The sequence below is a fragment of the Cheilinus undulatus genome, linkage group 14 (genome assembly GCF_018320785.1).
Source record: "Cheilinus undulatus linkage group 14, ASM1832078v1, whole genome shotgun sequence".
Lineage (NCBI taxonomy): Eukaryota > Metazoa > Chordata > Actinopteri > Labriformes > Labridae > Cheilinus > Cheilinus undulatus.
In genome coordinates, this window is record NC_054878.1 from 16,103,566 (window position 1) to 16,118,463 (window position 14,898).

Here is a 14,898-nt window from a genome sequence, read left to right on the forward strand (position 1 = left end):
TTAGCTCAGATGTAGCTAAAGCTGCAGTTTTAAACAGAACAAGACCACATTTTTCTCGGCAGAAAAGAAGTGTTTGCTCTCTTCCCAGCTGGCGTCAGCATGTTTGCAGCTTTGATTTACCAAGTGGCTCCACTGATAGTAAACAATGACAGCATCTGCCTGTCAAGCATGGGTTATGTAGTTTATGCTGCAGGGCATGCCTACTACCTCATATGTTTTGACGCTCTGATTGGCCCATATTAAATGTGACAGACAGAACATTGCTCCAATATTTAAGCAAGACATTTTTCCCAACCTGAACACAGTCTTCGGGATGTGAAATATACTCCATGCCATGCAAATGTTAAAGTCTATCCAACATGTTGGGTTAGCTGATGCAAAGAAAAAAAGAATCAAACTATATCTCAATACAGATAATATTATTCTTTCTTTATATCCATGTAACATAAACCTCCTGTGAATTTAGCTGTTTGTGAGAGCTGAAAGACTGATTTAATGTGAAACATCCTTTATCATAAAGACATACTCCTATAGCTTCTGGTGCAAAGCAAAGCTGCCACAAGTTTCAGTTGATATAGATTTCAATGAGCAGTCATGAGCCACTGCGTTGCTGTGAGTTAAAAGAGGCCCTGAAGCTGTGAAAGCCTCTCTTGTGACCCTGTAACATGCATGCATATGATTAGATAGGGATTTAATCCAAGGGGCTGAAATTACTGTATGAGAGAAAAAAAGATCATGTTAAGAGCAATTTTACAGTAAAAGCCTTTACTGTGATGCAGGCAACGAAGCAGGCCTCTTATAGCCAAAGGCCTGAGGTCTAGGTCCACCTTACTTAACCAAAACCACAACCTCATTCATTTTTAAATTCCTTTAAATTTCACATTTAATTCATCTAAAGGTCACATATTGTGCAAAATACACTTTTTCAGGCATTTAACGCAGCTTTTGTCAAACATCCCAGTTTGATTTTGGATGCTGAAATTATTTTACACTGAAATGGAAATTTTTCACAAAAAACAAAAACTACTTCTACTAACCTCGGAAAAGCTGTGTGCAAAACGCTCCACTCTGTTTAACAGCACTGCGGAAACACTTGAGAAAAACTGAAATTTTCATATAGGGGCTAATAATTTTGTCCTCAACTGTGTCTATATACATACATACACTATATTGCCAAAAAGTATTCACTCACCCATCCAAATAATTGAAATCATGTGTTCCAATCACTTCCACGGCCACAGGTGTATAAAATCAAGCACCTAGGCATGCAGACTGTTTCTACAAACATTTGTGAAAGAATGGGTTGTTCTCAGGATCTCAGTAAATTCCAGCGTGGTACTGTGATAGGATGCCACCTGTGCAACAAGTCCAGCTGTGAAAAACTCCTAAATATTTCACAGTCAACTGTCAGTGGTATTATAACAAAGTGGAAGCGGTAGGGAACAACTCAGCCACGAAGTGGTAGTCCACGTAAAATGACGGAGCCGGGTCAGCGGATGCTGAGGCACATAGTGTGCTGAGGTCACCAACTTTCTGCAGAGACAATCGCTACAGACCTCCAAACTTCATGTGGCCTTCAGATTAGCTCAAGAACAGTGTGTAAAGAGCTTCATGGAATGGGTTTCCATGGTCGAGCAGCTGCATCTAAGCCATACATCACCGAGTGCAATGCAAAGCGTGGGATGCAGTGGTGTAAAGCACGCTGCCACTGGACTCTAGAGCAGTGGAGACGCGTTCTCTGGAGTGACGATTCACACTTCTCCATCTGGCAATCTGATGAACCATTCTTCATTTGGCGGTTGCCAGAATGGTACTTGTCCGACTGCATTGTGCCAAGTGTTAAGTTTGGTGGAGGGGGGATTATGGTGTGGGGTTGTCTTTCAAGAGCTGGACTCGGCCCCTTAGTTCCAGTGAAAGGAACTCTGAATGCTTCAGCATACCAAGAGATTTTGGAAAACTCCATGCTCCCAACTCTGTGGGAACAGTTTGGGGATGGCTCCTTCCTCTTCCAACATGACTGTGCACCAGTGCACAAAGCAAGGTCCATAAAGACATGGATGAGAGAGTTTGATGTGGATGAACTTGACTGGCCTGCACCAGAGTCCTGACCTCAACCCGACAGAACACCTTTGGGATGAATTAGAGCGGAGACTGAGGGCCAGGCTTTCTCGTCCAACATCAGTGTGTGACCTCACAAATGTGCTTCTGGAAAATGGTCAAAAATTCCCATAAACATGCTCCTAAACCTTGCGGAAAGTCTTCCCAGAATAGTTGAAGCTGTTAAAGCAAAGGGTGGACCAACATCATATTAAACCCCATGGATTAAGAATGGGACGTCACTTAAGTTCATATGAAAGTCAAGACTCCTCTCACCCTGTGAGTCACTCTAAATTGACACCTAAATTTGGGAAAAACCATAAAAAGCCACAGTGAGGAAAAAAAAACTTTTATCATGGGTATAAACCTGGCATTTCCTGCAAATTTTCCTGCAGACATTGCTGGCATAGCCTCAGCCTTTTATAACTAAGAAAAAACTAAAAAAAAACACAATTGTCATTGCAGGCTTCTTAAGGGCCCCTCCCCACTGTGGGCCCGAGTAATTAGTACCCTTCCCCCCCTGCTACGCCCATGCTTTTATGTAAAAAGGATCTATACATATAGTGAACAAGGCATGCACATTTTTAAACTAGTGCTCAATAAATCAAGAGATGAATTAAAGGTCAGGAAATTATCATTGCCCGTGCTGTGTAAGTTGTTGCAGCCTAAGTTGTTTTTATTTTAATGCGATTAGATGCCTATTAAACTGTAACTGGTTGTTTAATCAGTTCAAGACGCTTCTCTTCTGTTGTAACTCTTCTGAGTGCTGAGGGCTCATTCATGAAGTCACACAGCAGCACTGTGTATGTTGGATGATAGCCCTGCCTTTATACTCCATCTCCCTGGCGACTCGAGCTTCAATAGCATAGGACATCGCGTTGTCGGCGAGCTCCTGCTCCTTTACTCCCTACTTGAGGACAGATGGATCTGACACCGAAGCGCAGCGGAACATTTGACTTCGCTCCAACTTATGAAGACAGAACACTTCTCCTCTGATCTTCCTTTTTATGATTTTTGTTGCCTCTTACCATGGTAAACCAAATGGATGTCTACACATCCACTTTATCGCCAGCGCTGGACATCGGTGCCGGATGCTATTTGCTGCTTATAGGTGAGTTAAAAAACGTTTGTTTTTAGGGATCTCTTAAAGGCAGTTATTTACGAGTGGGGCCGTTAAACTGAGAGTATGTCTTAAAGAATATGAAGAACCAAAACCAGAACAATAAACGTAAGTGCTATCCATTTTACGCACGCCGATTCGGCCCATCTCACTCTTGAAAATGCGTTACACAGGAATAGAGAAAGTCATAGAAGTCTGCTGCTTCAAGTCTTTTCCTCATCATTTTCAACTTAACGACTCACTCAGACACAGAATGATGATTTGACGGCGGCAGAGCTGCCATGACCCACAGAATAGTCTCCAAAAAAAATCTTATTACGCGCGGACCAGATTAGTGTGGTGAGTGAGTGCGCGCAGAAACCTCCTAAGGAGCTCACACAACAGGGTCTCCTCGATATTTACCACAATATTTTGTTTTCAGTTAAGTAAAGATGGAGAATGTTCACCCTCAGATGACAGATGTTAGTCATTTTATATCATCCAAAGTGAGGGAAACAAGAGAACCAGAGTGTGGGTCTGTGTGACCCAACAGGGTGCTTCACCTTTAAGATAACTGAATATGGAATCATGCAGCCAACATACCCTCATGTGTGGCATTAGCTGATCGGATTTTATTCTCATAATTGAATGTAACAGCAGGGTGTTTCAACACTCTTAAACCCCATGCTGTGCGTCATTGACACTGTAATGATATAAACGTGTGTTAGTCTTACATTCAGTCTTTCATTATAAAACAATAACGCCTGCAAAAATCATGTGTAGCTCTGTGATGCATGCAGCGCAAACACTGCACACACCCCTCCAGAGTGCAGCTCTGACATCACACAGCCACCCGGATTTAATCATAATTCTAATAAGCCCCATGATGGCACACACTGCTGTCTCTCTCTTTTTTCCCCACCTTACATTCATATGGAAGTTTATCATAAGGCTGAGCAATCAAAGGCAGTTTTACAGAGCTACAGCAAAAGGAGAGGGATGTGTGTGGCTCTGAGAGCTTGCCAGTAAGCAAACAGAAAGCTTGTGCAAGATCAATCATATGATAGAAGTTCCACATGGTGAGGTGATTTGTCTTTTTCTGATGGTGTGGACACCCAGTCTGAGGCTTGTATTTCCTTCACATCTACACATTGGTCCTGCACATTTCTCTGATATCCACTAGCAGGAGCGTGAGGCTGGTTGTAACAACAGCAAATGATCAGATATATCAGACATTATTTACACTAAAATCATCAGACTGATCATGACATAGAGGAGCCCACGTAGCCATCCTCCTTTTGACTTGATTGCATGTAATACACGGTCACATTCAACTTAATCATGAATCATAGAGTGTTTGTGAGGTGATAAGAAGTAGTGATCAAATTAAAGGCTAAATATCTGAAAATGTGAGAGCAGATGCTACAAAAAATCACACACAATACTCAAAAATGGGAAAATGTATATCTTATTCTTGTATAAGTGCTTAATTTTCCTTCTTAGGTCAGTCTCAGCTGTCTGCCTTTATTTTATCAGTTTATTATAGCAGTTTTCCCAATCTTTTTTCCTTTGAGCCCCAATACTTCTCTTTAAGAAATTATGAGCCGCCCCAAGACCAACATATGAATATATTTCACTGAGCCAAGCTTGAACATATCATTACATAAAATGTTAGTTAGCCTATTAAGTTGTATCATGCTGTCTTGAACTTTCAATTTATAAGTTTAACCAACCAACTTGAGAACATTTTTGGGTGTGTTTACTGCAGACGCAGATTCTATTATCAAAGATCTATTTTTGGCTTGTCTTAGTCTCATGTTCCTCATGGGAAAAGGATTATTGGTGAACATTTTAAGTCAAATTTTTAGTCATCAAAATTTACACTGATTGTTAGCACAATGCAAATCTTGCCTGTATCCAGATGGTCAAAAAGATCCCTGCAGGTCCCACAAAGCTGCTGTCTGTTTTCAAGGATAAATTACATAAAAGGAAGCTAAATGTTTGCTTTTAAAACACAAAGATCTGTGGTGTAGTGAAGAGTATTCTAAGTATACCCGCCCTTTTTTAGTCTTGGTAGAGCAGTGGTACCTGTACTTCTTTCCATATGTAACAAATCTGGCATGGAATGAGACAAAACACAAGCTCCCTGCTAGAGAGAGCTCTCCTTCAGTAAAGCACTTCTCCCTGCACATAGTAAAGAAAATATACAGAGAAAACATCAGAGTTTAAGTTTTCTCCCTATTTGTTAATTCTATGTGCAAATGTTGCAAATATACAGTATGTTTGAATATAGAGTGTCCTCAGGCTAATTTAGGACTACAGCATTTATTTATGGAAAAAAAAAAAAAAAAAAAAAAAAAAAAAAACAGACTTAAATTTTAAAATTTTTTTGAATGGTTATTTTTAAGCATTTGAATCCCCCTGCCTATAGGTTTGATGTGTTACTTCATATTTCAAGACACATAACAGATTAAATTTCCTCACCCCAACTGCCATTGTAGTAGTTTTTAATTAGTTACTAGAAATGCAGGCCTTATTTTTGTGTTTTATACCTTAGAATAAGATTTCTCTCAGGACTTATCAAATGTTGCTCAAAATAAATGTAAAAAGAACATTTGAAAATAACTATTTTGCAGTTGTTTTAGGACTTTCTCATTATTATCTTTTTAATGATAAGGTGCATTTGTATAAGGAAATTAGACAACATCTTTATCACAACGGTGCTGCAAACTGAACATATTTTTTCATAATATATAACTGCATTCCTTTGCTTTTGAACAATGTAAAAAAGGCATTAATAAGTGCCTTTCCTGAAATACCAGTGTTTATCGTTTGTGAAGAGTGTCAGCTCCTACAGCAGCACACCAGTATTGTGTCAGAGAGAGGAGGGGCTACATTCATTGCATATCATACCTCATTTTCTTCTTTTTACCAATTATTATGCATTCTTTCACTAAGGGTTACTCAAATAAACTGGCACGGTTCCACTGACATGATTTCTGGAATATAAGTCATTAGTGTAATTCACAGACATTAAAAAGATTGCACTGTAATCAGGTATCTTTGTGAAGCTAATGGTGACATCACTAGCACATACTTTGCATTATCACTTTGCATGTTAAGATATTATATATTGAGTTTTCAGCTGTAAAAGCAGCAAGTCGGACAATCTAGGGACTGTCTGAAAGTTACTGATGTGAGGAGGAGGGTTTCACATTGTAAAATACAACCATTCCTAAAATGTGCTAAGATATTAAGAATTACCTCTTTGTGTTTCCTGCTTAAAGTGTTTACATGCAACACAATCTCATTATATGGTGTCTGTACAAGATAGAAGTTCTGTCTTCCATTTTGATCTGTTGCTTCATCTAGAAAATTAAAAAAAAAAAGTCACATAATGACACAAAGTAAGCTTGACATGCTGAGGTGAATTAGGCAACAATAAAAACGTAACGTGTTTAGGATTTCACAATGATCAGGCAAGTTGTTGAAAGAAAATAAACATCTGGGTAGATTTTCTGATAAACATTTAACATTTATGACTTCTGGATGTGCAACAGTTATATATGTCAAGCATTGCAAAATGACTGCAGTTTTATGTTTGTGTTTTACATGTACTAAAAACGCTCCTCATTGTTATGCACAGTATAAACGTTATGTAAATGAAGTTGATACCTTACATAATCAGTGTACTTCATGCAGTCTCTCGCAGAATCGACATAAAACCTAGAAGGTAATTTACTCTAATAACAGACCAGCTTCTGTTGGTATTATTCTTACTGATTTATTAATCCCTATAATCAAAGAAGCTAATAATCTAATATAGAAAAGCATTTCAGCTAGGGCCATTAATCAGTTTATCACTGTGTCCAAAAGCCAATCAGCATTTAGACCAACCTCACAGAAACTGACACTTGGTCACATAAAGTGACTAAAGTGCTTTAAGTGACTTTGAATGTGTCATTGTTGTCAGTACCAGAGGGGCTGCTGATCTACTGAGATTTTCACACACAGCCATCTAGGGTTCCCAGAGAAAGGGTATTTAAGTGATTTTGAGTGGATCAAAAACTGCTGATCTACTAGCATTTTATTGCACACGCAGAGAACAGAGAACAGTCTGAAAAGAGAAAATATCCTTTGGAGGTAGTTCGCACGGTTAAACTACCTTATTGATGTTGTTTGCAAGAATGAGATCAGACTGGTTTGAGCTGATTAAAAGACATAAAAACTCAAAAAAACACTCATTAAAACTGAGATATGCAAAAGAACTCTCCATCCTCTCACCCATCCATCCATCCATCATCCATCACTCAAACAATATATCCATCCATCCATCAAACCATCCATCCATCAAACAATATATATCCATCCATCCATCTATCATCCATCACTCAAACAATATATCTATCCATCCATGCATCCATTAAACAATATATTCATTCATCAAACAATATATCCATCCAACCATCTATCCATCCATCAAACAATATATCGATTCATCAAACAATATATCCATCCATCCATCCATATATTTATCAAACAATATATCCATTCATCAAACAATATATACATCCATCCACCCATCCATCCTTTCACATATCCATCAGTCTATCCATCCACCTGTCAGCGTTCATCCATTTGTCTTGTTATCCATCCATTCAATCATCCATCATCCATCTGATAGAAAAAATCTTCAATTGTACATACCCAAGAAGAGGCTGATAGCAGAAATCAAGGCAAAAACATGGTATTTTAAGCTTTGCAAAGATAAACAGCACACAGTGATGAAAATGCAGCAGTACAAAGATATAATGTCTCTTCATGGTGTTTTTATCATTCAGTTGATGAGTTTACATTCTTTGTTGCAAGGGGAAGGTCCACTGTCAAAACTTCACCTCTCTATTTCCAAGACCACCTGCCAACCTCCCTCGGAAGAAAGTATCATTATAGCAGATTAGTTCAAAAAAGTGCAGTATTTTCCAACCATCCTGAAGGTATTGTGATAATGGAGGTAGACCGTTTAAGATAAAGGCTACACAATGCATTTCAGAATGTCATGCACTTAGAATCATGAGTCAACAAAATGATTTGGAAATCATTATAACATAATATTTCAATCACCATCCATACATCAGTGCATCCATCCATCCCTGGCTTTCACACATGAAGTCAATCCATCCATCTGTCAAGGTTCCTCCATCCAGCCAGCCACCCAATGTTTCATATTCCCAGTCCTGTTTCTTTTCTGGCCAAGAAGTGTTTCATAATCCGAGTCCCTTTTCTTTGCTGTATCAGGAATGTTTCATATTTCCAGTCCTGTTTCTTCTCTGTCTCAGGAAGTGTTTCATATTCTGAAATCCGCTTCTTCCCTGTGTCAGGAATGTTTCATATTCCCAGTCCTGTTTCTTCTTTGTGTCAGAAATGTTTCATATTCCCAGCCCCATTTCTTCCCTGTCTCAGGAATGTTTCATATTCCCAGTCCTGTTTCTTCTTTGTGTCAGAAATGTTTCATATTCCCAGCCCCATTTCTTACCTGTCTCAGGAATGTTTCATTTGCCCAGTCCTGTCTCTTTTCTGTCTCAGGAATATGTCATCTTCCCAATCCTGCTTCTTTTCTTTGTAGGCAGTGTTTCATATTCCAGTCCTGTTTCTTCTCTGTCTCAGCAATGTTGGATATTCCCAGTCCCTTTTCTTTGCTGTCTCAGGAATGTTTCATACTCCCAGTCACATTTCACCCTGAGTCAGGAATGTTTCATATTCCCAGTCACATTTCTCCCTGAGTAAGGAATGTTTCATATTCCCAGTCCTGTTTCTTCCCTGTGTCAGCAATGTTTCATATTCCCAGCCCACTCTTCCCTGTCTCAGGAATTTTTCATATTTCCAGTCCTGTTTCTTCCCTGTCTCAGGAAGTGTTTCATATTCCCAGCCCACTCTTCCCTGTCTCAGGAATTTTTCATATTTCCAGTCCTGTTTCTTCCCTGTCTCAGGAAGTGTTTCATATTCCCAGCCCACTCTTCCCTGTGTCAGGAATGTTTCATATTCCCTGTCCTGTTTCTCCTCGGTCTCAGGAATGTTTCATATTCCCTGTCCTGTTTCTCCTCGGTCTCAGGAATGTTTCATATTCCCTGTCCTGTTTCTCCTCGGTCTCAGGAATGTTTCATATTCCCAGCCCACTCTTCCCTGTCTCAGGAATGTTTCATTTGCCAGTCGTGTTTCTTCTCTGTCTCAGGAAGTGTTTCATATTCTGAAATCAGTTTCTTCCCTGTCTCAGGAATGTTTCATATTCCCAGTCCTCTTTCTTCTTTGTTTCAGAAATGTTTCATATTCCCAGCCCCATTTCTTCCCTGTCTCAGGAATGTTTCATTTGCCAAGTTCTGTTTCTTCTCTGTCTCAGGAATATGTCATCTTCCCAATCCTGCTTCTTTTCTTTGTAGGCAGTGTTTCATATTCCAGTCCTGTTTCTTCTCTGTCTCAGGAATGTTTCATATTCCCAGTCCTGTATCTTTTCTGAGCAGGCTGATATAGCTGCATCCACTCAGCAAACAGAAAAACATTTGCTTTAGCTATCGTAGCCAGCCTCAAGGGTGATTCCGTGACTGAAGTTCTCTACATAGTGCTCTCCTTTTTGGCCTGCCTGCTGTCCAGTGACAGCCAGGTGGATCCGGACCCAGCTCTACTTCCTAGTTTCTCTATCAGGTCTCCTTTTACAGAGATCTTGAAGAAGTTTCAGAGGCAGCTGCTCCTCGAAATGGTTTACAGTCACAACTACCATCCAGTTCGTATTCAATTAGGTGAGAAGAGCCAATGACCAATGGGCTACAGAAAAGTAGCCCAAAACAGATTTGGTTTAAACATGCTGACTGGCCTATTTGTATGTAACCTATATATATTAAACCTGCTTCATCAGGGCTATTTGAAAGTAACAGAAAAGAGAAGGAAACACTGAATAGATGCTGATTTCTTTCTGTAGATGGCTTGTGTTATATTATGATCAGTTATTGCTGCATCTATATCACGTCTTCAACTAATACACATATCGATCTTGTTTATTTTAAGGAATTTTATGTTCTAATTCATACTTTATTGTGGGCCCTCTATTGGCCGACTGCCACTGATCTTATGTTAGTATTTAAAAAATAATAATTTTCTCTTTGGTGCATGAGGGAGCTGCCTCACTTTCTGTCTCTGCAGGATAGGCACACGCTGGTTAATAAATGTCAAATTACTACGGCATGAGGCGAGGTCGGTCCTTAGTTACACTTCTTTGTGGACAGAATATTCGCCTCCACCACTGGCTGCTGAATAATTATGTCCAGAAGAGGCTTTTACATCAATGCACAGACAGTTCAATGTTACACCATCTTTACCAAGAACATTGCAATTAAATGTGTGATATCCAGGAATTCACATAACAGCACTATATTCTACTCATTAAGGCTTAATTTTTCCAGCATTATATTATGCACAAAGGTTTTTTATCCAGCGTTTCACTAAGTGTGGAGCTTAAGGTTGTTATAATGACATAGGACTTATGAAACTGCTATTATTCGAGTGCATTAATAGCCCTTGTTTGATCACCCACAGGATACCATCAGGGGTCAGCTAATGTGTGCATAGTCCTACATGTAACTATAGGAACAATTAGTGCTGCCTAAGAATAGTTTTGGTGAAATGCTAACATACGTTGACATGACTTGGTTACTGGTAACAGTAAGCTTTCAGGTATGTTGATTTCACCTCATATAAAAGTTATCTCAGACCAAGTAAGCTGCTTGGACAAGAGACTGATAAAGAACAGTGCAGTACTGCACTGGGACTTTTAACTGTTTGCCAAATGTTCTGAACATTTTTAATTACCATTGCTTTGGGCAGTCTCATTCTATTTTGATCAAGCTGGTACCTAAAGGTCACACAGGCCTGCAATCACTTGTCAACTGACTTATTTCTCTGCCAATCACATGGTTGCAACCAATGGATTTAGGCACATAGATGTGGTAGACGTGTTGAAGTTCAAACCAAGCATCAGAATGGAGAAGGTGGTTTAAGTGACTGTAAACCTGGCATGGTTGTTTGTAGTCTGAGAGGCTTTTGTGTTTTTGTCACCAAATCCTGTAACCTTGCAAAGCAGATGGGTTTGCAAATCAACCTCAAAAAGCTCCAATCCACACAGTTTGTGGCAAATTGAACACTGCTCGGACGGTGGCAGAGGCGGTAGCTACGGGAGGGGTTTAGCTGTATTGTGAGCTTATAGCAATGGCTGCCACTGATGTGTAGCAAAAAATAAAATACACAGTAAAATTGGCAATTTTGATTAAATTCATTCAGATAAATTAAAAACTTTAAAAGTGTCAATATTAGTCCACACACTGCATATAGTTAAACTACACTTTTGAAAGAGTTGAATATTTTACAGCGTGACAGAGCAGTAGTAACTCTTGAAAACCTGTGGCGAAGTAGGTCTGCTCCTCAACCTCATAGCAAGGCAATGCGTACTGATGAAGAACACATGCTATGAGTACCTAAAGTTGCCAGTGGGAATTGTAACTTCACCCACAGCAATCTATTTGAAAACTGAGCAAAAGAACCCCAGGGGATCACTGTACAACAGGCAACATCCAAACACATCCAAAAACACTGCCCAAGGGCATGATGGGAAACTCCACCCACATACCCCCAGGTTTCAAATAACAGTATAGTCAACAGAGTTGGAAAAAATATAGGATTATAGAACTAAAGTAAAATATAGTTACTCTGGTTAAGTCGTACTTTAGTTAGTTCAAATACAAAAAAAAACTACTCATTACAGTAATTTGAGTAAATGTAATAATTTACTTTCCAGCCCTGGTAAAATCCCAGTGGATCAGCAGTGTCTGAAATACTCAACCACCATAGCGCTTTCAAAGTCCCTTAAATCCCCTTTCATCCTCATTCTATTGTTCTGTTTGAACTTGATCATGTCTACATGCCTAAATGCTTTGTTTGCTGCTATGTCAATTGCTAATTAGATACAATTAGCTGTTGAGCAGGTGTACCTAATATGATCAGTAAGTGTATAGCCATATGCTTTGCCAGAATTGTAACATCCATTGTATTTTTGTCTGATAAGACCTGTAGAAGTGAATTGCTCACACTTTGCCATATTACCTATGCATTGTGCAATTATTTTAATACCTCAAACACCATAACTTTGCTAGTTTTTAACCTTAACTCTCTAATGCTTAATATATTGAACCAATTGGATTTCTCAAGACTCCGTGCTGGTGCTCTGGAAAAGAAAAAAATGTAGTAAATAACACTGGAAATGTAAGTCCTGCATATCACTATACCTCAGTGACATGGCAGGGGCTTCAACCACTTTCTTCAGAGACCTGAGCAGTCAGGGTCACTTGAGGCATCCCCATTGATTTTTTTTTTCTTACATGCAGCATGTAATTAGAAATGACTTGACTGCACTTCCATCGAAGTGCTTATCAGAGAGTTGGTAATTGATTTTTTCCCTGGGATTTGTGCTTAAGTAGTCGGCTTGGTTTTGGGAGGGTAGATAGCCATATGTTAGACATTGAGGGTCAAGCCAGATTAGATTTGATTTTGTGAGCCCAAAGGAGTGAGTTTTCTCCGTATCCAAAAGAGTAGCTATTAGTTAGAAACAGGGATTTATCATTAACTCTCCAAACAGAAAACATACATTATGTAGTCTCGACTAGGGCTGGGCAATTCATCGCAAATTAGATTAAATCGCAATATGGCCAGCTGCAGTTTTCAAATCGCAGTGTAATATTTCTTTTACCTGAAAACTGTGACAAAATACCATTTTAAAACGTTTTTTGCAGCAGAGACATTATGCATTACATATCATGCAATCATTCTAGTGGCATATTTTTTAGAATTTTCATTATTATTGTATGTTTTTCTTCTTAAATATTAAAATTATATAGAAATTGTCATTTCCTTTAATACAACAGTTCATATCATTTTGCAAAATGAGTCAAAATCATCACAATTCGTTTTTTTTTTTAATTGTCAAGGCCTAGTTTAATCTAGTATTGTGTTGGTTATAGCATAGAATGAATTATTGCTTGTTTTTGTTATAAAATACATGAGATGAGGAACTTAAGAAATAATCGCATATTGAATCGCAATGGCAATACTGGATAAAAAAAAAATCACAACTAGATTATTTCCCCAAATCGTTCAGCCCTAGTCTCGACAGCGTTTAGAGTCTGTTTAATTGAAATCACATTTGTCTACAAGCTCACTGAACAAATCCTACCTTAGGGAATGAAAGCCCTTTGAGTGATTTTTAGGAAAGTAAGAAGGAAACTTACAATTCCAACAAGGTTTTTTATTAAATCAACAAATAAATAAGGATGTAGGCTATGAGATAAAGAAGAGATATGAGATATGAAAGCCTGGATCTGAGTTGTTGCTCCTACAAGAAAGGCACAACTACTGACTACAGCATTTCTATCAAATCACACTCAGTGCACACACACGCTCTGTGGCTATGGAGGGGAAAACTTCCATGTAATGATACTGTCTAGTCCATCCATTCTCAGACCAGACTGAAGCTTTGTTAGGTGGATGACAGACATGGATTCAGGCAGATCCATTGGCTTTGCAAGGTTATATGTAAAGTGCCATGCCAACAGCATTAGTTTGGGCAGTTATAATGACCATACAGATGTAATGATTTATGTCACTGAAGGTCATAAGTAAGACATCAGTATTCATCTCAGGCTGTTTCATAGCCAGTTTCAAAAAACCCCACAGAGGCTTTAAGGACTAGTCTTTTAATGGTTTGTTGATTTTAATCATCCTATCTAGCCAACAAACTCTTGAGCTTTAGATATTGGTCCTGTAAACGATCAGATGCATAGATCCTGAACGGGAATATGCAGATACACAAAGACCTTAATCATACAGGTTGAAAGGGGGCCGTGATGACATCTAATCACGTTCTGAAACTTAAAAACCACTTGAGCAGATTATAACACACATGCAAATGAACACGTGTGCTCATTAGAGGAAATTCAAGCCTGTTTTTTCTTGTTTTGATGGGGCTGTTAGAAAAGTGTTGGCCTTTGGTTTTGTTATTGCTATGGGAAGTGTAACATAAAATCTGCCTCATTCACCAACTGTTATGAAGAAGAAATTTGATCTTTAAATCAACTTATGTTGTTTTTAAGAAGATTCTCATATTCACCAAAGATTTGTTCACTGTGATTTGTTCTTTGTTAAGAACAAAATCTGAGAACACCAGAGAACACTCATATGCACATTTAAATTTAGATATGGCAGTAAAATGGTTAATTCTGTTCTAATCAAGACTTGAATATGCTTAATTACAAAAGGCACCATTACATGTAATTAGGGCTCGAGCACTGACCTCGAGCCCTAATAAGGGTTTGTCTTTCTGTCTGAAGAATGGCCTGTCTGGCATCTCAGAACCATCATAACCTCCCACTGGAGTATGGGGTTGTTTCTCACTGCTTTGCTCTGTGGCACTACCAGAATCCTGTTGGTACCTGGCTTATACCCTTTGTTGGACCAGAGGAGCTCTGCTCTTTGCGTCCTCACCTTCTTCTCCGTCAAGGTGGAGTGGACCATCATAACCTCCGGCTGCTTAGTCGGGTAAACACCAGATTTTTGGTGAATAGAACTTTCATCCTTGAGAATTACTTCACCTCACAAGACTTGGATTT

At 38.9% G+C, this 14,898-nt stretch overlaps 1 protein-coding gene across 1 annotated transcript in view; it reads left to right on the top strand.

The window, feature by feature from the left end:
* The first annotated feature begins 3,138 nt into the window (after positions 1 to 3,138).
* Positions 3,139 to 14,898, top strand: part of LOC121521133 (opsin-5-like) — a 42,450-nt gene continuing 30,690 nt past the window's right edge. Inside the window, exon 1 of the mRNA XM_041804890.1 lies at positions 3,139 to 3,208. Coding sequence (XP_041660824.1) covers positions 3,139 to 3,208 — 70 coding nt within the window. The remainder of the gene's footprint in view (positions 3,209 to 14,898) is intronic.